This window comes from Ooceraea biroi, chromosome 14 (assembly GCF_003672135.1).
Source record: "Ooceraea biroi isolate clonal line C1 chromosome 14, Obir_v5.4, whole genome shotgun sequence".
Classification (NCBI taxonomy): domain Eukaryota; kingdom Metazoa; phylum Arthropoda; class Insecta; order Hymenoptera; family Formicidae; genus Ooceraea; species Ooceraea biroi.
In genome coordinates, this window is record NC_039519.1 from 7,381,243 (window position 1) to 7,407,586 (window position 26,344).

Genomic DNA, 26,344 nt, shown 5'->3' on the forward strand with positions numbered 1-26,344 from the left:
TTATTAGCGGCCACTATTGTGTAAAAGCTATTTATAACCTTGAACGTTTCGCTATTTGTCGTTTAACATCATCGTTAACAAATTCATAAGATCCATTAGTGAATTAGCTTGTCATATTAAAATCTTGAAAATTCTAAATAATTATTTTTCACAAAAAGAAAGATTTATTTGTATCGCGTCAAGTTACAATCATGATGTATTGTTATGATAATGACAGCGAAATAACTTTTGCTTCATCTTTTGTTGATATCTTCAATTTCAATATCTATAACATGTGTGCAAAATTTATATCGGAAAAAGTAATGTGCGTTTTTCACGAGTTATAGAGATAATTTTACATGTTCGCTTTCTTTTCCTTCTTTCGTACATACGTGCAGCATGGTATAATATTGCATGAAATAAATGAAGCTATTGTTACTTGTTAGAAGTATAAGTCACGATAATTCTTTGCAATGTAGTTACGTTAAGTCAGAATTTGACCTCGTTTATTGACCTCACTGGTTGCTAGGTACTACAGTCGCATACGGTACAATAGCGCAGTGGAGAGAGAGGATAAGCTTTAGCGACGTTGCCAAAGTGCTAGCAGGTAAACTAATCAAAGCGATCAACCATAAGCAACCAACCTACCAACTAATCAACCACTCAACCAACCAACCGAAGTGACTTTATCAACAGCGCCCATTTCCGGCGCTGTCGATAAAGTCTCCACTTGGTGCGTGTCCGTGCTGCGCCCATAATTTTCGCATTGAGAAATGCGTGATCTTTTTTCTTTATATATTTCAACTAACAAACGGTATCAAGTAAAGCGGCGGCCTAGCCGCTCTCAGTCCCTCTCAGGTTCCTCTCTGTACTAAACGAGAAAAAGATCTCTTATTGGCCATTGTACGATCACAGCTAATTCCCTAGCGTCGCCGTTCAGTAAAAATCACCATATCATAAGATACTTATTAGCCAATAAACAAGCTTCAATAGTATCTAGCTCTTCAATAGTAGCTAAAATTCAGATTATACGCCTTACTTTTTATGTACATATTCTGTCATGTTGTCATAATTCTGTTTTCTTATAATAATTCAGTATCTACATTTAGTTTTCGTCATCAATATATGCTATACTAACTTACCAATAAGAAAATTTCCAGCAATTATCTGATATTGCGTCTTTGATTTTCACTCCGGGCCCGGGAACGATATACTCCTCCTACATAAGACTGCATCCCTTGTCATAGGTCATGATTCTGGTATACTATAGAGTTCGCTGGTTTTCCTTATAATTGGTTAGTGTTGTTGAATTGTTGATTTTGTAAACATTGTGCAAGTAATTGATAGTTCAGCTTTGTCATAATAAAACATGATATAGAGCACTACATCAGTTAATTGTACATATATAATACACCAATTAACAACATTGCTAAACATAACTAAACAAAATTCACTGTATTTGAATTCACTGTAAAAAATCAAAGCAGAAAAATCGATATAACATTTGATAAAATCTGAAATTATATTTAGAGTTACTCCATAGCAAATGTTTGTCGACGAGCCTGTGAAAGATGTTTGGGTCACTACGTAGCAAGTTTCAGACAGTACAAGAAGGTATATCCGCTAGGTAAAAGATTTCATACATTTAATTGTTATTGTTTGTATTTCTTATAGTTTTTACAAATTTGATATTAATATAACAAGCTGGTAAAATTAATAAAAACTAATTATCAATGAACATGTATATAAATGTATTAATGTAATAGAAAGTATGTGCGATACGATGTAAGCATAATAGTTAATTTCAGAAATTGAGAATATTTTTATTGACTTATTATTATTATTATTTTATTGAATTATTATTTCAGTATACGAGGATTATCCATTGCTGAACATCCTAAGAACAAAAAGTTGACCAATGTACGGAATGTGAATTACAATGCTGGTGCAGATATATTGCATCATTTCCAATTACAATGGAATGAGCTTCACGAACTTGCAGAAGAAAATGCGGGAAAGGCTCAAGAAGCAGATGTGTCGATTTCCTCCATTTATGAGAAACTTCAACAGGAATGGAATAATGTTACATGTTTGAACAATACTTTAGCTTACATTCCAAAGATTAATAATGCAATTCAGGATCTCATGGACCAAATAGGTAATATAGTTTCAAAGCAAACATATAACAAGTTACAGCATAAAAAAGTAAAAAGACAATTATTACAAGCTCATTATATATGATTTCAAAGGAAATTTGCAAGAAATGTTTGAGGAAGTTGAGGGAGCTTTGTATCGATTGGAAGACCTAAACGAGATGCTAGATTTACAAAGCAGGCAATTGGATCACAGATTTCAGTTGGCTATGTACAAAGAGAAGAAATTGATAGAATTAAATAATTTTAAAAGTAAAACATTCAGTACAATTTTACTTTCATTTAAGATTTTCTTCACTATTTACTTAAAAATAGACCTTTTAGCAAAACTGACGAACGACCACATTCAAAGAGTCTCGCAATACGAGTTAAAGCAGCAAAAAAAGCTAAAAGAACGGCGGGAAACATTTGAAGAAGCTTTTAAAGAGGATCTTGAGGAATACAAAGCAACTGGATCTATACCAAGTATGTTATTTTTTGTTGAAACAGCATAAGAAAATATGTATATGAGTGACAAAACATAAACGTACATTTTGTTTTAAATTTAGAGCTACCAGTCTCTTCACAAGGTCCATCGTTGGACGAGATAGTGTTAGACATCGATTCCAAAATGTTTGATGAATTTTTGGAGAATTAGAAGCGTAAGATTTAAAGTCGTGTATCTAATAATGTTCTTACAAAAATATATGTTTCATATATTACAAGATATTGTATATGGTAAAAACATAATTTTTACAATTAAATATTGAGGCTCGTTCTCTTTGTCTAACTCCAGCAAAAATTCAAACTTTCTAATATAAAAGAATTTGTATTTAGAGTAGAGTAAAATTTAACAAACAAATTCTTCCAGATTTTTACATATATCAAATATGATAAATTGACTTGAACCTAATAATATATTTTATATAAAGTTTGTATTTATTTTGTTATGCATATTGTATTATGTATTATTGAATATCTTCATTAAAAGGAATAAACATAATTTAGTAATATAAATATAATAAGTATGCGTTTATTTGACCAAATAAAAAATTAGCTTCGCGAACGTAGTCACATACAACGCCACATATTGGAGGATTGTGGTACTATGTGGTATCATATTGCACATGTTATATATTTGTACGTTAAGTTGCAAGTATGAATTAAAAACTCGATTGGAAGAAACGTTGAATTTGTCAGTTAAAAAGGAGCTAGCAACAGCTCTTAAAATTGAATGTTTGTACAGGGGTGCGTGATCTTGTGTAAATATAATAAAATCACTCAAATTAAATTTCCTGCCGGATTTGAGAGGTTATCCGTGTCCTCGGAGGGCAGTATACTAAAAATTATATTTTTATATATTTCCAGCGTAGACGGGATCACTACGTTTGTTGGCAGATAAACGAACAGTTTTACAATGGATGCGAATTTTTACAAGAGGAGGAGAAAGGAGAGGCTGTACGATAAGTTGCATAGAGGCTTTGTAAAAACTTGTATAGGTGTTACTCTGGCTGCCAGTTGTATGATTGGCTATAAAGTATACGAATATTTCCGATATATTCGACCATTGCAATCGGCACAGGCGAAACTAGCACAGGAGGAGCTGTTATTAGAAGGTCGATCCATGGAAGATCCTTCGAAAGTAAAATTGTGAATGTAAAATTGTATATCGGAATGTGTATAAGATGTACAATCTTATATAATATAATATGACTCAACAAATAGGAAAATAAAATAAAGGAACGATTTAAGCAATACTTTTAATTGTCATTGTACGATACTTATATAAGATCGTAAAATAAACTTGCTGATATGCGCTATAAATCTAACTCCTATGTAGAAACTGAAATTTTTTGTTTACAATCCAGAAATGTTGGAAAATCATGTACAACTAAACATAATATGCATAATGTGCACGCTAAACACAATATATTAACATGATGCATTAAGTCTGAGAAGCATAGTAATGGAAGGATAAGTCTTAGCAATAATAAAAATTTTGTATTGCAAAATGTGTATATTAAATAAACATTTTATGTATATTTACTATTTACAACTATATCTATCGAGTAGGCATATTACATTTACAAAAACATATATGTACGAAAGTACGAATGATGAGCAGTGTATCTGCACATAATCGATTCTTATAAATTCTTTTAAGTTATTTCGACAGAGACAGAGACGTTCCGTTTTTAGCTCGAATGTTATCTGTGAGTTATATAAAAGACAATACATCTTGAATCGTTACTCTACGCTCGAGTACAAAATACGGTATGTGTATTCTCGTTTATATATATATAATATATATATATATACACAATAATCTGTTCTCTATTGGAAATGGACATGATTTGTACTCTTCTTGATCGGTTGAATTTCGGTTACATAATGTTTTACAAAATAGTGCACTTTGAAAAAACATTTACCGTAGACATTGTACCAACACTCGCGAAATAAAATTCTTTTTACTTCCTTGCACGTTGATATTCTAATCATGTATTATGTACAGCTCTTTGAACATCAATCAGTTCAAAGTTCATTTTCTATTTGAAGATTATGTAAAGAGTATAAATTTATATTATAACCGTATTGTATTAAATTTGCCTGCATATAATATCGTTATTTTCAATATCGATATCAACTGTGTAATTTGATGTAAAATCGTTATTTTACATAAAAAATAAGATAAAAATATAATTAAAAATATTAAAGAAATACAACGATATTCGTTTACTAAATATACCGTTTGTAAGAATAATAAAAATATAGTGGTCAAAAATCAAGTTGTAACATGTCAGGGAGAAACAATGTTCTTGAATAACAAAATTAAATATTGAATATTCTTCAAGAATGTTTTTAACGCAATGTCAATCTTTTTAACTGTTCCGAGATCTATTATTCATGAACATCCTCTGTATGCATAATGTACACAAGTATTCTCATTTTACATTCCGTAATAACTTACAGAGATTGATTGTTTTCATAGTTCGTACAAGTTGAACTAAAAGTAATATGATGATTATGTTATTATACTTGTGTGTCTACGAAAAATAAAATAAATTGTAGTTTGTTTTCCTACTAAAGGAAGAGAACTCATAGTAAAAAAAACAGGCGAAAAATTTCGTTACGTAATCACTCGGTGTATGCTCAATCATCATTCAGTATGTCTCGATCATCATTCAGAAGTCCTACTTCTAGAAACTTACATTTAGTCAAGTACTTGCACAAACCCTGCAGCTCATAGATTAAAATCCGACTTTTTGGAAACGAACGTTTTACGATTCTTAAATGAGTAGACGATTACGAATTGTTCGATGAGGGACTGGAATTCGACATTGATTCTACGCGCATCGAATCGATTCTAGCGACGATTTTCAATGCCGGCCCTAATTTAATGCTCATAGCTGACATGAGATGATCTTCCTTCAACAACATAAGGGCTTGACCATCAATCTCTTGAATGGCGAAATCCTCCGCGTAATCGGCGCATCCCGGCAAACCGCGTATGAAATCGCATACTTCACCCACCTACAAAATATACGAAATTTTTGGTAATCTTTGCGTTGAATATTTTGTCACATATATGTATACATACATACATGTATATATATATATATATATACATAAATATAAAAACTCATTACCGTCCATTTAACGGGGTTTACTTTCGGCAGTGACTCATCAGTGGAAGAAGTGGTAGTCGTAGACGATCTTTCCTCGCCGTTTTTCTTTGTCATATCATTATCGACAGTTTTAGTTTCAGTCTCTATCTCAGTCCATTGTTTCTCTGTACCATCGCGATCCCGCGTTTCACGTTTTCTGCTGCAAATGAACGCATAAAAATGTATTCATAAATATGACTGTTCATATATGACATTCATAAATAGAAATATAACATATTTATAAATATAACACGAAATATATACTATTAATTATATCATATTACGCAAAGCTAAATATACCTTTTTGCACATATTGATGAACAAAATCGTTTCTCTTTCTTTAATTTGACATTCTGTTCATCGAGCGCATTGCCACAATTTTCGCACTTATTGACTTGTCCGCTAGTTCCATCTTCTTCATTCGAGTAACTAAGAGTACGTTTTTTCCCTGCAATTTAGGAAGTCCGTGCATTAAAGAGAAACGTGACACTGGACGTTTACAAAAAAACAAAGTTTACTTACTCGGAGGCTCATCATAAGTGTCCCTTTCTGTAGCTGTGTTACTTCTGTTCAGGATGTTAGTAGTTTCCTGACTTACTGCAAATGGCTCTGATGCTGTATCAAGAAAAGAACATTTATCTCTGTCCTTGTATTCATTAGAGGTATGAGTTTCGAGTTTTGAGAGTTCTGTTTGGGGGTTTTTTCCCATATCACGTAAACGTTTGATAACTGTTTCACAACGAACGTTTAATGTTCTGGCAAGTTCTGAAATGGACCGTCTTGGCTTTTCATCCAATAACGCTTTTGCAAATCTGCATCTTCAAATTTTTTGGTCGTCCACGAGAGTTTTTTTTCCGTCATATCGAAATCACCACTTTTGAATCGTTTAAACCAATAATTACACGTTTTATTTGCTGGGACGATATCACCATAAGTTTTCAAGGATTCTATATCCCTCAGCCACAGGTTTTTCTTAAAAAACAAAAGTAATGAATGTCGAAAATACTCTTCTGTGTTTTTACGATATAAGCACGACCTTCATTGCGTCTATTACTAGTAAATGACGTAAATGTCACGTCTAAACTTTAAGAAACAACAGCCATCATTGGAATGTTTTCGAAAACACCGAGTGCTAGAGCCATCTCTTGCAAAACTCAAAACTAAATCACACCCCTAATACAGAAATAAAATTCAATATGAGAACTATATATGTAATATGGATAATAATTTAACTGTACCTTCTTGTATCACGAATCCTTCTATCACGTGTGTAAGGACCTGTGGCTTTACCATGGCTTTAGGTGGTGCTTGTTTACTATTCACTGTGACGGGTGCACAAATCGGCAGGATCGTTGATTCATCGCCGACCACACCATTCGTAATCGCGTTCACGGTGTTGGCAAGCCCCGCCAATGGGTTGTTACATGGTTTCTCCTCCACTTTTGGAACAACCACCTCCTCCTCTTTTAACACCACTGGTTTACATTGATCTTCCGTGTCTGTATAAATATTCGTAAAACATTTCCATCTTTTTGCATCACAGGAATTCACTATTTATTAATAACATTAGATACAAATCGATCCCTACCTGTTACTTCCATTTGGGGTGTTGCCGCGACTTCTTCCATGGCGACTGGAATTTCTTCTTTCTTCGGTAGCAATTTTACGCTATCGTCGGTTACCGCGGAATTCGTAGCAGATGGTAGTATCAAGGAGCATTCGGTTTGCGGATTACGATCTGGTGACGTGATCATTGTCGTCGAATTGGCATTATCATGCGTTGGCTGATCTTGCGTCGTCGCGTTCACTATTGGCATTGCCTGAACCTGCGATGCTCCGCTCACTATTTGATTACCTATTATCGTTGGATTGATGGCCTAGATGAAAAATAGTATATATTATTTATCACTCTAATCGTGCATCTCTGTGTGTGTTGCCTGTATTATGACAAAGCAAATTAAATTATTATTTAATAAATATCTATCTATCTGATATTTATTGTAGAGCAATAATGTACAATATATTGTAGAAATATACCGGCAAAGGAAGCTGCTGTACGGTTGATAGTGAAGATTGCGCCACCGGATTCATTTGCGACGCGGTAGCGACCCCGATCCCAACGCCGGCCACTGAGACTACCGGCATAATTGGACGATCTGTGCCCAAAACAACACCAGGTTGTTGCTGCTGTGGTAATGTCATATTTGCTATAAAGCAAAAATTTATATTTGTAAGTACTTTGAAATATCAATTCTACATTTATGCATTCATATTACTACCATATAAAATATCGTTTCCGCAATGCAGTAACGCTTTTTGAGAGGGACAGGACTAGCAATACGACCTCGTTGCGTAGCATTCAAACGGTTAAATAGAATAACTTTGAAATATTCTTACTCATGATGGGCTTAGGTTGTATCTGCTGTTGGGAAGATTGCACTTGTTGCTGATATTGCTGTTGCAATTGCTGCTGCTGCTGCGTGTGTTGTTTCTGCTGTATGAAGACTTGCTGATGTTGCGTTGATTGTTGAGCTTGTTGTTGTTGCTGTTGCGGCGCTTGTATTGGCTTGCCACGACCTTTCCCGCCACCACCGCCACTTTTACCGGTCTGGACATTAAAAAACAGATAAAAAGATTAAAACATATTTTACCAAGATTATCATTTTTGTGATTACATGTGATCTACGAATTAATTATGAATAATGAAATATATACACTGAAATGAGCATTTAAGTGTCTGTTGTGTCTGCACACTGAATAAACATGACGATTGTGCGCTAGTGTTAACATAATAACCTGTGCTTGTATTCCATGAACGGTTTGCGTGGAAACGGAACTGGCAGCGCGCATATTGGCAGTTTGAACGGCCTGCATGGACGATGGCAGAATACTCAACGGTCGTTGCCCACTCGTATTCGGCTTACTCGGCTGGCCCTGCTGCTGCTGAATATCCATTACTTTGGCAGTCTTTCCGCTAGCTGCTGCAATCTGCTGTACTCCTTGTATTTGTTGCTGCGTCGTGAGAGCTAAGAGTACAATAGATGACTCTGAATTCATTGTTTCTGTGCGATTTATCGTGATTCCAAATGTATGTATTGTAAACGGAGTACCAAGTTCTATGGGAAAATTTAACGATTTGTATATTGGAGGAAGCCACAAGAATATATGTGCGAAAATCAAATGTCACAGTGGATTTACCCGAAACGGAAGAAACGGTAGATGTATTAGTAATATAATATAATATAATAAAGTAATATAATAAATTAGTAATATAATGATAAAAATACCATTGTGCGCCTGTAGTGGTTGCGGACTCTGTATATACATGTCGGGTTGCGTAGGACCGCGAATGAATATCTGATTCGGTGCGGCAGTGAGAAGAGTTGGTTGTTGTAGCCCAGCAGTCCATACTTGAGGCGTAAATTGCCAAGGTGCAAACTGCATTCCACCACCTCTCCCACCTGATGATGCTCCAGTGGTACATGCAGTATACTGTTAAAATATGGATAAGATGCACATAAGAAAAAGAGTATAATATTACACAATGATATTTTAAGAACAAGATTGAATAAATCTTTTACAGCTTTATTGTTGCGTGATAAATATATTATTACCTTTTGCACTTGGTCCGGTTTATTCGCGGACTGCTGTTGTTGCTGCTGCTGTTGCAGCGAGGGTGGTGGGTGCGGAGAACCCAATACACCAAGTTGACCAAATACCAACGTTTGACCAGCACCAGGCGTAGCAGATGTAGGCACTGGTAAGTAACCCGTGGGGAATCCCTGTACTTTAGGGCCACCCGCACCGGGATGGCCACCGCCTTGTCCAGGCGTCGATGCTGTAGTCAACATGTGAGGAGTCAGTTGAGCTGCAGATTGAAATGGCTTCCCAGCTGTTATTAGCTACAAAGTACACGTCAAAATGTCAAAATGTAAATACAAGAACAACTGCATGTATTAACTAATTTTGAAACATATTGTAAAAATACAGGATACTGTACTTGAATAGATGAAGGATTTATGCCCGCCGGATGAAGCGCGAGATTTCCTGGCATCAATAAAGGAGTGCCTTGAGGATTATATAATTGCTGCAAGTGATACGCTTGACTCTGAATCGGTTGTTGAATTACTTGGACCGCTTGAGGATGTGCAGCCATCGTAGTTATTGTAGTTGCACCCTGCTGACCAGACAATGTCATGGACACACCACCTTGCTGTACTTGTGGCTGTTGATGCATTGACACTGTGACGGCTCCTTGTAACTGTGTTTTTAATAACAGGAAGGACAACGATGATAAAAAGGATAACGTGATGTAACAAATAATAAATTGTAATAATAGTTTATTTATTAATAATACAATATAACAAGCATAATCAATAGAATCACTCATAAAACATAATAAAATATAATTAATAAAAGCTTTATCATATTAAATAAGATTAAACAAGAGTCTGAAGAAAAGTAGTTGACAATGCCAACTATTAATTAATTAAATATTAATTAAATTAAAAACATATTAATGAAAATTGAATAAAAGGTGAAATGTTTCAATTCTGTCTTGGATCTCCTTTAACGGAAATAATGATAAAGAATTTATATAGAAAATTAATAACTGTACCTGTTGTTGTGGCATGCTTGCAGCTACTTGTGGTTGCACTTGAACTTGGTTAGAAACAACACTGTGTGGTCCGTTATTTTGTTGCTGCTGTTGTGACTGCTGTGCTTGTTGCTGCTGCTGCTGTACCTGCTGCTGCACTTGCATTTGTTGTTGCGATTGAACTTGCTGCTGTATCTGCTGTTGTGATTGCACTTGTTGTTGCTGCACTTGCTGCGACTGTTGTACTTGTTGAGCTTGCTGAGCTTGCTGCGACTGTTGTACATGCTGCTGTTGCTGCTGCTGTGGCTGCTGGACATTCTGCTGTTGTTGTAAGTCGTGAGTGGCGATCATCATTTGTTGCTGTTGTGGCTGTTGCTGCGGTTGTGGCTGTGATTGTGGTTGCTGTTGTGACTGAGATGGTGAAATTCCAATTGGTTTAACATCTGTCATGTTTCTTTATTTTGTTCGTGAAACTGGGATACAGACTTCTCCTCAGAAAAAGAAGTGTCTCTCATTCACAGTATTCAATAATACATAGTCTTTTTTCCTTGCCATGTTACACACATATTCGAACCACTCTCAATTTTTTCATCACAACATATCTGTAACACAGATCACACAAATTAAAGCAAATAATTAGAATTAAAGCAAATATTAGATATATATTTTTACATGCATGTTATTTATCCTAACATTTATTCCAATTTTTTTATTTAACATCAATTCTAAAATGTAATACAAAAATTATGTACTATCTATTGTCAAAGTATTCAAATTCTATGTACCATCTATTGTTAAAATATTCAAGCAATGTATTCCTAATTTGTGTGTAACACAGTATCCATTTTTATGTTAATGAATATTTTATAAATGTCTAATTTATTCGGTAGTCAAACAGGCACCCAAAAAAGAGTAATGTGAAATAGCCATTAACTCTGTGTGATGACGCCTGTATCATAACCTTCACGGACACCGATGTGCAGCGTGCATTGTGGATTTGAACTCCGTGAGATTATCGTCACTAATAAGGTTATTGTACTGATGCTCAAGAGTGAAGTACTGTGCCGCATTTTGTTACAACATCCGTGACGATTTCCTCAATCTAACAAAGTAAGTTTTATAAACGTTATTGATAGCGTATCGCGCTTTCTTCACGCATAAAATAACATAAGATAATTGCATGTGTATAGGTTACTGGAAAGACATTCTCCATTTCATTTGTTAATTTACCAACTTAATATCGCATTAGGTGCTTTATCGTGTGATTGAGTATTATTTCATTACCAATGGGTCATCTTCGCAACTTTATCCTTGTAGGAATCAAACAACTGTTAAAACAAGATTTATAGGTTATGTGAGTATTACGACTATTTTATGATTTATCAAAAATAAATCATATTGTTACATTTACGTTTGATATAAAAAGCACATAAAATATTTACGTGGAAGCAATTTTTCCATTAACATTGAACGTGTATCAATATAACAATAATCATGTAGTATAGAATTTTACGTTACCTATATAGCGCAAATGAATAAATTATATTGAAATAGTTTTATAAATATAATCTACAGAAATAACATCATCAATGATTGTTTGTAAGAATATAAGTGCTATGTATAATATCATAAAAATGTATTTTACTCAATTTATAGATAAAATACAGTAAAATATTTTTTAAGCTATTAAAAAGTTAAACTTAAGCAAGTACTTTTAATTCAATCGAATTCTATTCGAGTATTGTCAAAATAGTTTCAATTATTCTCCAAAACTTAATCTATTCGTTTTGTATAGAGATATCTATTAAAAAAAACAGTTACACAGTTTTACTTAACCTCTTACACATGATGTATGTTGTGTAGTAAGGTCCAAAATAGTTTCAAAGGGTATTAAAGAGGTAATAGAATCAAACAATTTTTATTTTTCAATATAATCACCCTTTACTTCAATATATTGTTTAGAACGGCTAATTAAACAAAACAAAACATAGGGTGAGGGGTTGATGGAGTTAGGGTCGATTGTTCTAACCTGTTGGTAAGCTAACGATTAAAATACGTGTTTGTTCTTTCGAAGACAAAACAGACAGATATGTGATTTAACTGTTAGTTGGCTCATCAGGAAGTTGGAGCAACTGGTCCTTAGACTTTTCTTTCATTTTTGTTCTATGTTTGGGCCTGAAAGTTTCGGACTTTATTACGTATCATGGTGCTGTATGAGATTTGAAGATTTGAGAAATCGATAATTATCAATGTGTTCAGTAATTACTGCTAGACTTTCTATTAAAAGTTTCACTAAATTTATTATTTTGCTACGGATTAAGCGAAACACGATCTGTATTACGAAAAAATTATTTTCCTTGATCCTCGTGATCGTTGATAGGTTAATTTCCGAAAATTTTCGCATTTTTCTTTATTTTCCTTTTAATTCTTTATTTAATCTAAACTTGTTAGTTGTATAGAATTAAAAAAAATTAGTTTTATGGTGTTTCTGTTATTAAAACATCAATTTCCTAATTGTTTAAAATTGTAATAAATTCAGATTTTGGAGAAAAACTGCAATATACATATACATGTATATCAATATGCATTATATACGTAAAAAAAGTACAATACGTCTGAGATACCCTTTACAGCACCGCAGCTCGATATTACTCCTAGGGCGAAGAGGAAAAAAAAATGGAAATGCTGCGATTCGAGAGGAGAAAGGCACGAGAAAAAGAGAAAGAAAGGTGTTCGACGCCGACTCGCACGATAAAGCAGAGCTCTATACATCCTGTCGCCTGAATAAAAACCATTACGTGAATATCGATCCAATGCGAAAGGCCCGCCACGCTACGATGTCCATTTTGGAATGTGCGTGCGCGCGTGAACGAACAAAATGTCGCCCTAACTAAAGTAACCCACCATAATTAGTGGTACGGCGGTAATAGGAGGGAGAAGGAAGAAAAAGAGAGGGCTGCGAGATCCCACCAGGAGCGGGAAATACGATTGAAAAAGGCGGGTTAGTAAGGAGAGGTGGAAGAGGGAGACGGAGATTGATGGGTAGGGGGAGAGAACTATGCTAGGGGGACGGCTGGCGACGTGGATCTTGTCACACCGGCAATATAAACGGCGATGGGAATGGATGGTATAATAACGATAACACGACACGCGAGAACACGCGGGTCTCTTTGTGCGAAAAAAGACGCTGCACGCAGGCGTTGCACGCACGCACACATCCGGTCGTCATAGTTGGTCTTTCGTACGAATCAGAGCAGCGGCGTCTCACGGATGCCGACATATTGGATTACAAAATAAAGCACTATACGGAGAAAGAGCGCGCGGGGCTAGCGCTACAGAGAGCGAGACAACGCGAGATACGGAAAGAGATACGGAAAGAGATACGTCATAACGCACGCATTGTGCATCGAACAACGTGCCTGTCGCGCTTTGCCGGCAGAGGATCCTCGTCACGTTCGAAGAGATAATCGTTGGCGCTGCGAACGAACGTACGTAGGCGTTTCTCGTCTTCCGAAAATCGCACGCACGAAGAGCGAAGCACAGCGCAGAAGAAGAGTGCACGTTCTTTCTCGACGGCAACGATGTGAACGTGACGCTGACGCCGCCTCCACACGGACATTACTCTCTATTCAGGTACTCACATGGCGACTGCGCAGTCACACCTATATGCTTTCGACGCCCGAGTGTGTACGTAAATTTCTTGTGTGTATGTGTGTGTATGGCCCTCGATACTACTCGTTCCACTCGACCGTCCGTCGCGCCGCGCGATATCGACGGTGTGCAGTTCGTTTGCTCGCTTGCTTGTTCCACCAAGCGTGTTCACTTTTCACAACGACCGTTTTCTCCCGTGCGACATCACTTGGAAAAACTTGTAGATTGGCGAGGTCTCGCCGAAGCATCCGTAATGCTCGTTACTCGCTGTTGCCAGTACCACTGCTACTGTCGACGCCGACTACCTCCCTGCCCCACACGGTGTAACATGACTATTTCCAACTTGCCCGCGCGTCCCTCGACGCAACCATCCCTTCCGCCGCCAGCTTCTCCCGCGCGTCCTTACCAGCTCCCCCCGCGCGTCGCGCAGCATCTATTGCGCCTGCTGATTGGTTCGACGGGGGACAAATCCCAAAGGCATCGTTTGCACCGAGAAAGGCGGGGCCATCGTGTATGATGGCTATAGGCGCATGCTCACTAACGGTACTCACGTTCCCTCTCCCCTCGTCGCACACATACGCATCATTCGTCGTATACGTACACGACTCTACAGTCTATACCGTGTTTCACAGTGTACGTTGCGATACTGACAGGAACGTACAATGTTTTCCAAGTGTCCCGGTTTTAATTTGATTTAATTCCAACACGTTCAGAGAAGCTATTCCTTTTTCTTTAATTGCGTACATTACTAGCTGCAATGTTTGTATGTGCTTAATTACAAGAGTAATATATTATAATCATTTTTATATATTATACTAGCTATGTTACGTTTTATTAACATTTTTCATATTATGTGATTAATAATAATAAATTAATAAATTTGATTAATATTTTTTATGTGGAAAATATTTAAATAAAAATGGAATTAAGAATCACAATCAGATATTATATTTTGTTTGTGTATAAATTATACAATTAAATGTTAAGTATTTATTTAGTTTTAATTCGTAAAATTGTTGTTCACGTAAATTTTCAAATTTGTGTGGCTTTTCGTTTCCTTTTTGAGTATGTAAAAACATAAAACATATATGTAATACAAATTAGAAATTTTATGTTGCTTATGTTACTATATAATGGAAGTCCAATTGTGTGGATGTGTGCACGCACGTGCATGCATACGCATATACTTATAATAAAAATTTATACTAAATAAAAAGACCTAGTGTTTTTTTAAATTAAATTCTCTGGTTCAAGTTATATAGAAAACACACGAATGTGCTGAGAAACATCAATAAAAATTTCATTTCTATGGTTAATACATTTTTGTATTATATACATTTCACGATTTCATGTGTAATATTTCACTAAATGTGCCCATGCATTTTCTGTAACAAGAAAATTGATGTAACAAGTTTGTTGTTTTAACATACAACATGAGCAACATTTTATTATTTGCAGCATAAAGCAAATGCATTTATAATTGCAAGGTTTGTTGAATTAAGATATGTTCAGTATTTATCTCAAACCATCTAAATGCATAAGTGTTAGCGTTACAGTTTTTAAACATTAATTAAATTAGAGTAGAATAGCATATGATGTAATTGGTAATTTTGATAGTATAATATAATAATAGCATTTCATAAGCAATTTAGGCATCCAGGGTCTCACGAAAACGCGTGACGGTCCTGATACAACTGTCTCGAAGCTGCGTAGGCTCGAAACTCGGGACTCACGAACCGCATGCTATTGGTTCACCGTGCTCCTGTAGAAATTCTATCCAATCAGTATAATCGAGCTATCCGTCACTGTTTTTTTCAATAGGACGAGATACGTAAGCGTATCTTAAAAAAATACATCAGTATCTCGTGTTTTAATGCGATACGCGTTGCGTTGCTTTTATCAATTTCGGGGAAGCTCTAATTTTGAGATGCCGAGGTCTCGATGCATAAATGCTTTGTTTCGCCCGAGGCACAAGATTTATTTTCGGATATGTTAAAGACGTAGAATGTCTCGTTACTTCGGCAAAGTTAGACAATTTCTCATCTCTCTTTTTAATAAAATAAATTAAAGACTATTTTTTATACGCAGAGCTAACAATTTATTTTCAATGATTATTACTGCGCAGTTCATGCGCAATTAATTAAAACTCAGATGACGAAGATAATTAAAAATCCTTTCGGCAGAGTATCTGATTCCACGCGATAATGATTTAGCTTCGACGTAATTCCGTAATAGAAGGGAAAAAAGGTAGCCGACATGAAATACAACCAATTTATCGTTCATCTCCCAATACCGGTCTCGGATTTCGACGCGAGAGCCGACGGTAGGACGTATCGCGCATAGGGTAGGAAGAGTCCCGGCTGCACCAATCCCAGTAACCAAGTCTCTGCATGAATGTCGCGCGCGCGTGCGTGCGTTTCTATTATACGTGTGTGTGCGTGGCTGTGGCAAGGGTCGAGCGGGAGGCGACAAGGAAGATACTATACTCTATAGTCGCGTATATATCGTTAAGAACGATGGAGCGTGTTCGCATGTTCTGTAGTTTGCTGTTCGACCGGCAGAGCATGGGAGCGCGCGGTGCGGTGGGGATAGCTGTTCAGCCAATAGTACGAGTCGCTTGGGGTTGCTAAGGAAACAAGTTAATGATTCGGGCTGCCACTGAGGAATTGGCTTGGCCGATACGGTCGGTTCGCGTAGCGTCATCTCTCAATGGCGCATGCGCACTACTGCGTGTGGAGGGGGAATCTTTCCCTCTCGCTCGCTCCTCGTGTTTTCTCATCTTTCGATATATCTGCAGTCGCTGCCACACACACCACTATGCGGTCAATGTGTGGGTTGAGTGCGCGCGTGCGCTACGCACACGTTTGTACGTGTACGTGATTTGCCGCCGAAATATGCTCGTTCATGTGTGTGTCTGGCTTCAGTAAATACATATACAGGCAGATGTATGCGTGAATGCGACGTGAACGTGGCACGCTCACACGTTAGGTCGTCGCGACGATTGGTTCCCTTCCCACTCTGCATATTCTGCTCGATCTCTCTCTCAGCGTCTTCTCTCTTCCACCCTTCTCTCTCTCTCTTCTCTCTACGTGTCCATCGCGTTTGCCGCGACTCGTTTCTCTACCGTCCTCCTCCTTCCGCACCCGCCCGCCTTTAGGGAAAAGCCCTCCCTTCCCCTGACCTCTTTTTTCCCCACATTGTCCTCTGTGCGATAATATACCGCCGCGTATCGTTCGGTGATACATGACGGGAAGGGGCAGGAGTAGGAGGGCTCCCCATCAAAAGATTCGCTGTGGGTTATAATATATCCGATGCCTGTCCGATCGGTCCTCGAATTAACGTCGAGAAAATGGAAGCAACCGAAGTAAAGGGGGCGAAACGTAATTGCCATGTGACGTCAAAGATGCACGAATGCCATGATAGGCTCATCGGATCAGCATGCTCGAGGCGTTCTTTACGGTATAAAGAGTCTTAATAATCAATTTGCAACATCGACATTACATCGACAGAATTGTTTTTATTATCTATGAATTATTATGTGATTAGATTAATTTCTTAAATATAACATTATTAATTAAATAATTAAGTATAATTAATTAGACGAGACTGGCAAATTTGATTTGTTACTTAATTTTAAATAAGCAGATAACTGTAAGGGATTTGATAATAAGAGAGATTACATAGTTATTGTACAATCTTGTTTTATGCAGCACATTCTTTGCATTCGTTGGTGAGGTCAGTACGATTTCGTGGAACTAATTACGAGTAATCTGATACCGCTATCAAAGAATTGTGAAATTTCTCATAGCACATCGCCCTCTTCATTACATGTATATTTGTATTGAATACCTTCTTATTGTTTACTCGATGAATTACAATCTTTATATCTATATGTTTAAACAGAGATTTTGCTGTGTTTTTGAGAATGAAAAGGCTTTTCATTTTAAGAATATCTATACTTGTTTTTTATATTATGAATCTGAATAATACGCAACGTGTATTATTAACAATTCTCTATCCTAATTTATAATTTGACGGATAAAATCAAATTATGCTCGTCGCGGTGTCACTTAAATAACGACGCGACAGGTTTATCGATTGAACACTTAAGATTTAAGTTTTATCGATCCTTTACTTTCATTTTCCACCTCTAAAGCCACTTACTAAGCTAAAATTAAATTCTTAATAATCGACCTTCTCTTCTTCCTCTCATTCCCAGTTTTTCGTGATTAATTTCGTAGTCGAAATAGAACGGTTCAATGAGTGAATAGAGTTATCACGAATCAATAAATTACAACACTATATGGAATATCATAACTAATTCAAAAATTACTGACACGTAATCTATTCAAATATGCGTAGCATGTGCTTGTTTCTTTTTGCATCAGATGCAGACTATATGGTGCAGGGATCTAAAGAACGATCGCAGCCGAAAAGATATCGCAATGTACATGTCAGAATTCAATTGTGAAAAAGATGTCTGCAAAACATGTTTAGATAAAATACTGCAAATTATCGATATATCGATATATAAATATCATTATATCGCGGAAATCAAAAAGATTTCTCTATTGTTATCGACGAATGATTAGAGCGATAAAAATATTATTGAGGTGTACAGAGCACTTTATTTGTCCTCTTACGTAAATAATTTTTATACACATGAGAAAATCGGTTTTAAATATACATGTTTGTTGCGTTTAATTCGATTAAACATAAATTACTGACACAGTGAAGACAAAAGTCCTGTATCATTTATATGGTCAAGTAGATCATATTGTATATGAATTACGTATATGTGGAATATTGAAAGGAGAAGTATTAATTACGATAATACTAAAATTGTCGTAAGGTTCTTTTTCTAGAAGCTCTTAACGAGTTTTAAATAAAATTATTTCTAGGTTGAGTTGCTAATTTTGTGTGTCGTTTGGTATTTCTCTTAAACTACAGCAACCTGTATTCATAATCCGTGACGATTTGCGAAATAGCATGACATTGACCTCGAATGCAATTGTTCTAGATAAAAGGCGTTAAGAGAATCGGTAGCTGCAGTTAAAGATATTGTAGCCATATATAATATATGGAGATACGTAAGCAATTTGGTAGTTAATATGGAAATAGCTGAAATGCATAATAATCCTCTAAGAAATCTTATCTCATGGAGATTACCTAAATAAAGTTTTATTTTTAAGATATATTTGCGGAAGCGCCTATCGGTATTCAAAACGTCTAAATTATGATTTAGGAAATCATACGGCTTAACTGTGCGAATATATCTCTTAGACTTTTTCATCCTCAGAAAACAATTATCACACTTAAATCTAATATTTTCAGCATTCGCGACTTATCGAAAGCTTCTTAAAATATCTTGACAACAGCATTCAAATTGCATGCCTGATCGCAAATTTCGTCACATTTCGATAATATATTGCCAAGTATACAAAATTTATCAATTGATTCCTTTTTGCATATTCGTGCACATTCTCCAATACACTCTCGAGGATAATTGTTCAATTTGTTAAATGTTTAGCAATTTTGCATTCTCGGGATCGCTATTAGTAATCTAATTATAGAGAGTAAGATATAATTAATATCTGATTTAATCAATTGCAATAAATAACGGCTTGCTCCATAATTCTTAAAAAAGCATTATTTCAGACATATCTAAAATTTTCTTGTATAGTAAAGCATACAATTTTACGATAACTTGTAAAACACATTCAGATTACGGACAGTGAGTTCGCACACGGTTTGAATTTCTTCCAAATATCATATCGCTCACGGTGTGCATGATTATGTCAATTACAAAACGTGCTCAATTTCATATTAATTGTTGAATTGCATTTTTTCTGCACGATCAGGCGCGTGAAAGGTGCACTGTCGCATGCACATCCGGTTATAAATAGGTACACTAAGATAACCACGCCTTAATCACTGTAACGTCGGTATGGATAGCGGTATTAACACTCTTCTGCATTATTGCGACAGACGACTGTTTTGCAATCTTCTGCGTATTCATACTCCGTCTAGCGTGTCACAAGAAGTTATCATAACGATAATTCCGAGCTGATTGGAAAGACGGTCAGAGTTTGGGAACGTATTTTTTCATTTATTACAATAAACGGAAGAAGTAAATCATAGTTGTAAATTAACAAATTAATTTCAGGGAAGATATATAGAAATAAGTAAAGATATTTGTTTCAAGTTGGATAGTTTGTATATCATAAAGATAAGTCTTTTATTATAAGGAAAGAAAAACAAATGTTATGTTTAAAAAGTGTTATGTAAATAATTATATTAAATTATATTAAATAAGTGTGTGCTATTTTATAATATAGTACATGCGCTTAAATATGATAAATTAAACATTTGTAAAAGTCAATTAATTTAAATTTTGAAATAAAATTCAATAAAATATCAATATTTTATAATAAATAGTTTGTTATGTTTTATTTATAAGTGACTTCAAAAGTTAAAAAAGTTATGCTACGTCGATAATAAGAGCGAACGTTGAAATTGGTATATGACTTGAAGATGGCAGCAGTTTCAGTCATGTTATTTAATTAACTGAGAATCATTTTAATGATAAATCACATTACTAAAATTAAGCTACTGTATTATTATTTAAATTGCATTTTAATTTGTATTAAATTTTAAATTATGTGTACATAATGTGCGCTCACATACGACACACACATACACGCCGCGCGCGCACACGGGCGCATTTCGCAAAAAGTATCCATATAATCTTGAATATATCTAAATTAATATACATACATACATAATTTTATAATGTAAATGATTATAATAAACGCAACATTCGCAAATAATCAATTATTTATTGTTAGAAATAATTTATTGTTAGAAATGTGTTTTAAGACTTTTATATCATATGGAATAAGAAAATGCGTTTGGTGGAGAATTTTATTATCATCTTTTTTGCGTTATATCATTTTTCTCTGATTGTTTACAAGAAAGGAGGAACATAAAAGCACTTGATTATCGAATTGGAAATGCATTTATTTATTTAATTTAAATATTTAAGACGGTATCACGGATTCTTTTTTACAGAGAAAATTTGGCTTGCGAGAATGTTTGGGATACAAAGTGCACTGATAAGCGTCTCGTTTTGGCGATGTCTGAAGAAAATGACACATCTACATCGCTGCTATTCGACTGGCACGAAACTCCCCGAATTAACATCGGTCAGATACAAGATCCAACGTGGGCCTTATAACACGATCTCGGACGCAGACGTTCGCTTCTTTGATGCGCTGCTCGGCTCCAATCGACTTGTCACAGATCCGGATGAGTGCGAGAGTTACAACATTGATTTCCCTAAGACCGTTAGAGGTAAACGGTAGCGCGTCAAGGTAGATCTCGTACGTAGATCTCGACGTAGAAAAATAGTTTTAATTATAACATTTTTGAAGAATAGTCATAATAATTAATAATTAATAGTCAAATCATAATATGATTTATATTATTGTTTTCCTCGTATAATTCAAATAAGATAAATTTCCTAAAATATTATATACGTTATTTAAAACAAATGTTAGTTTCTCTTCTTAAGTGTAATTATTGCGAGAGAGTTAAAACAGAGAGATTTCATCGCTTGTCTCAACACATAAACGACCGAAATTCTTTTATTTCTACTTCACTAATGAAGTATCAAATATTATAATTCATTTAATTGCAGGTGCTAGTCGATTAGCGTTGAAACCGAAATCCACTGCTGAAGTGTCGGCCATATTAAAGTATTGCAATGAGAGGCGATTAGCAGTTTGCCCGCAAAGTGGTAATACCGGGCTTGTGGGAGGTAGCAATCCTGTGTTTGACGAAATTGTCATTTCAATGAAGCTCATGAACAGAGTCTTGGATACGAATGAATTGGCCGGCAAGTACAATTATGTAATTAAATGTAATTAAAGTACGTTAATTTAAAGGTATATCCAAAAGTAATTTTCGAAAGTCTTGGACATATTTACATTTTATTCTATTTCTGCTAATTTAATGCTAAGTAACAATCAAACTTATTTCTCTATTCTCTGTTATAAATTATTAGCTCTATTATGCTAAAAGCTAAAATATTTCCAATATCAGGTATATTGACATGCGAGGCTGGCTGCGTTTTGCAGGACTTGGAGAATCACTTGAGCACGTTCGGGCTGATGATGCCCTTGGACCTTGGAGCTAAAGGTAGCTGCTTGATTGGCGGTTGCGTTTCCACCAACGCGGGCGGACTGCGACTCCTACGCTACGGTAATCTTCATGGAAATGTCTTGGGAGTTGAAGCGGTAGGCTTAAACACAAATTTTAAAGATAAGATATATGATATAAATCATTATTTATTAATTATTATTTATGATGATATTTTTATATGTAATTGTATCACACACGCATTCGTGTACATTCAGGTGAAGGCCAATGGTAACGTAGTGGACGCGCTGAATGTATTGAAAAAGAACAATACCGGCTATCATTTAAAACATATGTTTATTGGCTCAGAAGGAACACTAGGAATTGTGACCAAAGTAGCTATCCAGTGTCCACCCTTACCAAAAGCTGTGAACATTGCATTTCTAGGTATGTATGCAGTAAGAAAAAAAATACAAGAAAATGGAATGTAAGGAATGTTAGATGTAAGAAAATATTTTGGTGTTGTAACAAACATCATTTATAGAGATTAATGTACAAGCTAAATTATTTCATGCTATTTCTTAGTACAAAACTCTGTTGGCATAAACGAAAAGAATTGAATTCTTAAACATGCTATATAGAAATTATATGATTTTTGCAGGATTAGCGAGTTTTAATAAAGTATTAAAAGCCTATCATCTGGCGAAGTACGAGCTCGGTGAGATACTGTCGTCCTGTGAAATGATGGACCGACTGTCTTTGGACGTTTCTATTAATAGTTTGAGCATGAAGAATCCATTAACGAGTGAAAATGGTCACGAATTCTACATGCTTATCGAGACATCCGGGAATAATTTGGTTCACGACGAAGAGAAGCTCTCCTCGTTCGTGGAAAAGGCAATTAATGATCACATCATTGAAGATGGCACTTTGACTAACGAACCGACCAAGTTTAATGTATGTAAATATTTTATCATTCTTGACTGTACTAGAAATTTGATATTGGAAGAATGTACATATACTTTGATTTCTTTAGATAGTCTAGATTTGAAACTTTAGTCAAAATTTCCCACTTCGAGTTCTAATGTTAAACTTTTTGACTTTTACAGAATATATGGGCACTTCGAGAAAGAATCAGCGAGGGCGTTCTTCGCGATGGTTACGTCTTCAAGTATGACATCTCTCTGCCTTTCTCGTCCTTCTACAAAGTCGTCGAGGTGCTTCGTAACCGAATACAGGATCCTCGTATCGTCAGGATTAGCGGTTACGGTCATTTAGGTAGAGTGTCTTTCATAAATCAGGATAAGTAAATCGTCCAAGAATTAAAATACGCTTGAAACTCACGGACCATTTTCTTCTTTATCTTTAGGTGACGGGAATATACACGTACAAGTTTCCATACCGGAATATTACGCGGACGTGGCCGCGCAGTTGGAGCCATTCATCTTCGAGTACGTGTCGCAGTGCCATGGTAGCATCAGCGCCGAGCACGGTATTGGTTTCAAGAAAACGAAATATCTCCACTTGAACAAAACATCCTCCGAGATCGAGATGATGCACGAATTGAAGAAGCTCATGGATCCGAACGGTATTCTGAATCCGTACAAGGTCCTGCAGCCGGTTACGGAGACTTGAAACCGTCGTCAGAATATAATTCCTAAATAAAGATGATGTAAATACTCAATGTGCCAAGTTAGGTGGGTAAGTTAGCAGATAAATGTGGCACGTGTACATATATTATATAATTATATATTATATATTTTACATATGTTATATATGATTTATCAAATTTACTAATGAACATGTACATCTTTTGTATATATATATATATATATATATATATATTGATGGTTCTAATTTTGCAAAAATACAAGTTTGGTTATGCAACGATCTCTTCGTTACATTAAATTACATGTAGGATTGCATCGTAAATCTTTTCACGAATACGATACACCACCGTAAAAGTATGCTTCAATTTGAATAGATAACGTTACTAGGAGCGACGAGAAAATTAGCGAACGCGTGTTGAGTGAACGCGGGCGGCAGCGAGAATCAGCGAGAATTCTCGATAATCGTGCGCATGCGCGCTGCGCGGTCGAACGGTCTCGAATGGAGCAGCGATCAAATATAAACCGTCGTACGTGCAGCTGTTGCGCAGTTAGTCGCAAAGTGGAAGCTGCGAGAGATTGAGAATTTTGTCAAGTGATTCCGCAAAACGCTATTTGATATTTAAGAAATCGTATTTGATATTTTTGTGAAGACGCAAGTGGCTTTGAAGATAATAAGGTAGGTTCTTCTACGAATTTATGTTACTCGCGTTTAATAATAATGAAAATTGAATTATTAATTAATTAATTAACATATTTAATTGTTGTAATACTTTTTATCTCGGAGTATTAGCAAATGTGGACAAATGTTTATAAAAAAATATCTTTGAAGTATAATCGAGCAGAAGTACTTCCGAAACTTCTTTGACAGTTTTGAAATTGTGTATGTTGTGTAGTTGCTGTTTGTGTAATGTTTATATAAGAACCAGATTAGGAATTTATATATATATATATATGTATATATATATTTTATTTATATGAAGAACATCTCGTCAAAATCTTAATTTTTATAAACTTTGTGTGGATTATCTTCCAGAGTTACATATTATAAATATTTTGTGTGTAACTTTGGATAAGATCTACGAAAAAGATATTAATGAAATAAAAAGAGGCATTTCTCTCTCTCTCTCAAATCAAATAATGGCCAGCAATTTTTATGCAGAAATTGTTACAAATTTGGATGATCTAGTGCAAGAGGGAAATAAAAATGTTAGGAAAGAAAAATTCCAGATTAACAATAAATACTAAGTTACATTATATTTTTCCGTAGGAAATCATGGCGTTGGTACCGAGGGATGTCTTCCGCAATTGGTGGGACGATATGGATCGCTACCATCGGGATATAGAACAACGTTTCCGACGGTTGAGTCTGCACGACGATGATCTGTGGCGGATGCCGTCGTTCGGCGACACGTTCCGGCCGTGGCGGGATATCTTCGAGAACCTGGATCGCCAAGTGGGTGGCGGAGCGACGGTCGAGCGGGATTACGACAAATACCGGGTGATCGTGGACGTACAACAGTTCGCACCAGAGGAGATTACTGTACGGACGGATGACAGGTGTATCACTGTCGAGGGCAGACATCAGCAGAAGAAGGACAGGCACGGTTTCGTGTCACGCCAATTCATGCGTCGTTACCTACTCCCCAGGGACTACGACATCAGCAACGTGAAGCCGCAACTGTCATCTGACGGTTTTCTGACAATCACGGCACGGAGATTGGCGTTACCTGCGCCGGGCGAACGAATCGTACCCATTCGGCGAACCTACTTTCCGGCCATCAAGGTTGCATAATGCGCTGAAGCACTCTGATAATGTTTGAGAGATAAGCAGAAAGCGTTTGGAATATCATTTGAAAATCTTTCGAATAATTACTGACTTCGCTTCGTCATTTTATATTTGATGTTGGGAGCCAAAAAAAAGAAAATTAGTTAAATACTGGCGACAATTAATTGGTAATAATGTCGGAATCCGCTTTAGACGACCGTCAAACATCTTTGCGATGACTTTTAAATTTGCGTGTTTGCCAGTTTTTTATGGATGTCTAGTATTAGGCACAATACGACGAATTAATATCACGAATCTTGCTGATATATGGTGTTCTGTGTATGTGATATACAGGATGTCTTTTAGAAATCTTGCACTGAAAATAATATCGTTTAAAGTTTCATGATTTAATCACTATATTGTAACTTTGCCAGCTGAAAATAATTGTAACTGCGATGTAGAGTTTGTAGAGCTCACTCTTGTATAAATGTTCGTTTAACTTATTCGTATTATCATATCAGCTTAATTAAGTCCAAGTTTGTACTTATGCACTTATAAGTCGCTTATGTAACAATGACTCTTTTGGCAAGGAACGCAAGTTATGTAAGATGCACAAAAACGGCATAAGCAAATCACGCTGTATTGATTACTCATTGGAAAGAATGGTAATATAAACGTAAGAGCGTTATGTAATATAGTTTCCTAGTCGTATCTTGAAACAAGTGATTATAATATTTAATCGATTACACTACATTCACTATTAAGGTAATTGTGCGAAATTTTTGTAGCTACATTTGCTTCTTAGA

The 26,344-nt window shown here is 35.8% G+C and overlaps 4 protein-coding genes across 13 annotated transcripts; 3 read left to right on the top strand and 1 right to left on the bottom strand.

Annotated features, from left to right (window-relative positions):
- Window positions 1-497: 497 nt before the first annotated feature.
- LOC105283003 (dysbindin protein homolog) lies at window positions 498-3,613 on the top strand. Of its 5 annotated transcripts, none has more exons than XM_011345390.2 (6): window positions 498-586; window positions 1,510-1,606; window positions 1,848-2,137; window positions 2,229-2,384; window positions 2,448-2,597; window positions 2,681-2,898. In XM_011345390.2, the coding sequence occupies exons 2-6, from the start codon at window positions 1,551-1,553 to the stop codon at window positions 2,767-2,769; spliced, it is 741 nt and encodes a 246-aa protein (XP_011343692.1). In that variant the 5' UTR covers window positions 498-586; window positions 1,510-1,550; the 3' UTR covers window positions 2,770-2,898. The 5 variants fall into 5 exon arrangements, with proteins under 5 accessions (XP_011343692.1, XP_011343696.1, XP_011343691.1 ...); XM_011345389.3 differs by lacking the exon at window positions 498-586 and adding an exon at window positions 1,124-1,274; XM_011345391.3 differs by lacking the exon at window positions 498-586 and adding an exon at window positions 1,135-1,274 and having other exon boundaries at window positions 1,523-1,606.
- A 1,049-nt stretch (window positions 3,614-4,662) lies between these two features.
- Window positions 4,663-14,866, bottom strand: LOC105283002 (polyhomeotic-proximal chromatin protein). Of its 3 annotated transcripts, none has more exons than XM_011345385.3 (14): window positions 14,015-14,866; window positions 10,395-10,975; window positions 9,777-10,037; window positions 9,391-9,678; window positions 9,064-9,268; window positions 8,573-8,802; window positions 8,174-8,384; window positions 7,814-7,983; window positions 7,365-7,653; window positions 7,015-7,275; window positions 6,299-6,391; window positions 6,077-6,224; window positions 5,759-5,936; window positions 4,663-5,642 (listed from the first exon to the last, which is right to left on the bottom strand). In XM_011345385.3, exons 2-14 carry the CDS (start codon window positions 10,821-10,823, stop codon window positions 5,415-5,417), a joined length of 2,991 nt encoding a protein of 996 aa, XP_011343687.1. In that variant the 5' UTR covers window positions 10,824-10,975; window positions 14,015-14,866; the 3' UTR covers window positions 4,663-5,414. The 3 variants fall into 3 exon arrangements, with proteins under 3 accessions (XP_011343687.1, XP_011343686.1, XP_011343685.1); XM_011345384.2 differs by lacking the exon at window positions 14,015-14,866 and adding an exon at window positions 11,308-11,450; XM_011345383.3 differs by lacking the exon at window positions 14,015-14,866 and adding an exon at window positions 11,159-11,250.
- LOC105283001 (D-2-hydroxyglutarate dehydrogenase, mitochondrial) lies at window positions 11,353-24,445 on the top strand. Of its 4 annotated transcripts, none has more exons than XR_003407442.1 (9): window positions 11,353-11,483; window positions 21,096-21,377; window positions 21,724-21,921; window positions 22,128-22,321; window positions 22,442-22,610; window positions 22,825-23,120; window positions 23,273-23,441; window positions 23,533-23,860; window positions 24,148-24,445. XR_003407442.1 is itself a non-coding variant. In XM_026974990.1 (8 exons), the coding sequence occupies exons 2-8, from the start codon at window positions 21,116-21,118 to the stop codon at window positions 23,796-23,798; spliced, it is 1,554 nt and encodes a 517-aa protein (XP_026830791.1). In that variant the 5' UTR covers window positions 12,860-14,006; window positions 21,096-21,115; the 3' UTR covers window positions 23,799-24,053. The 4 variants fall into 4 exon arrangements, 1 of the variants encoding a protein (XP_026830791.1); XR_003407441.1 differs by lacking the exon at window positions 11,353-11,483 and adding an exon at window positions 11,625-11,727; XR_003407440.1 differs by lacking the exon at window positions 11,353-11,483 and adding an exon at window positions 13,868-14,006.
- Window positions 24,301-25,698, top strand: LOC105283005 (protein lethal(2)essential for life). The gene is made up of 2 exons (XM_011345395.3): window positions 24,301-24,449; window positions 25,041-25,698. The coding sequence occupies exon 2, from the start codon at window positions 25,047-25,049 to the stop codon at window positions 25,563-25,565; it is 519 nt and encodes a 172-aa protein (XP_011343697.1). The 5' UTR covers window positions 24,301-24,449; window positions 25,041-25,046; the 3' UTR covers window positions 25,566-25,698.
- The last annotated feature ends 646 nt before the right edge of the window (window positions 25,699-26,344 follow it).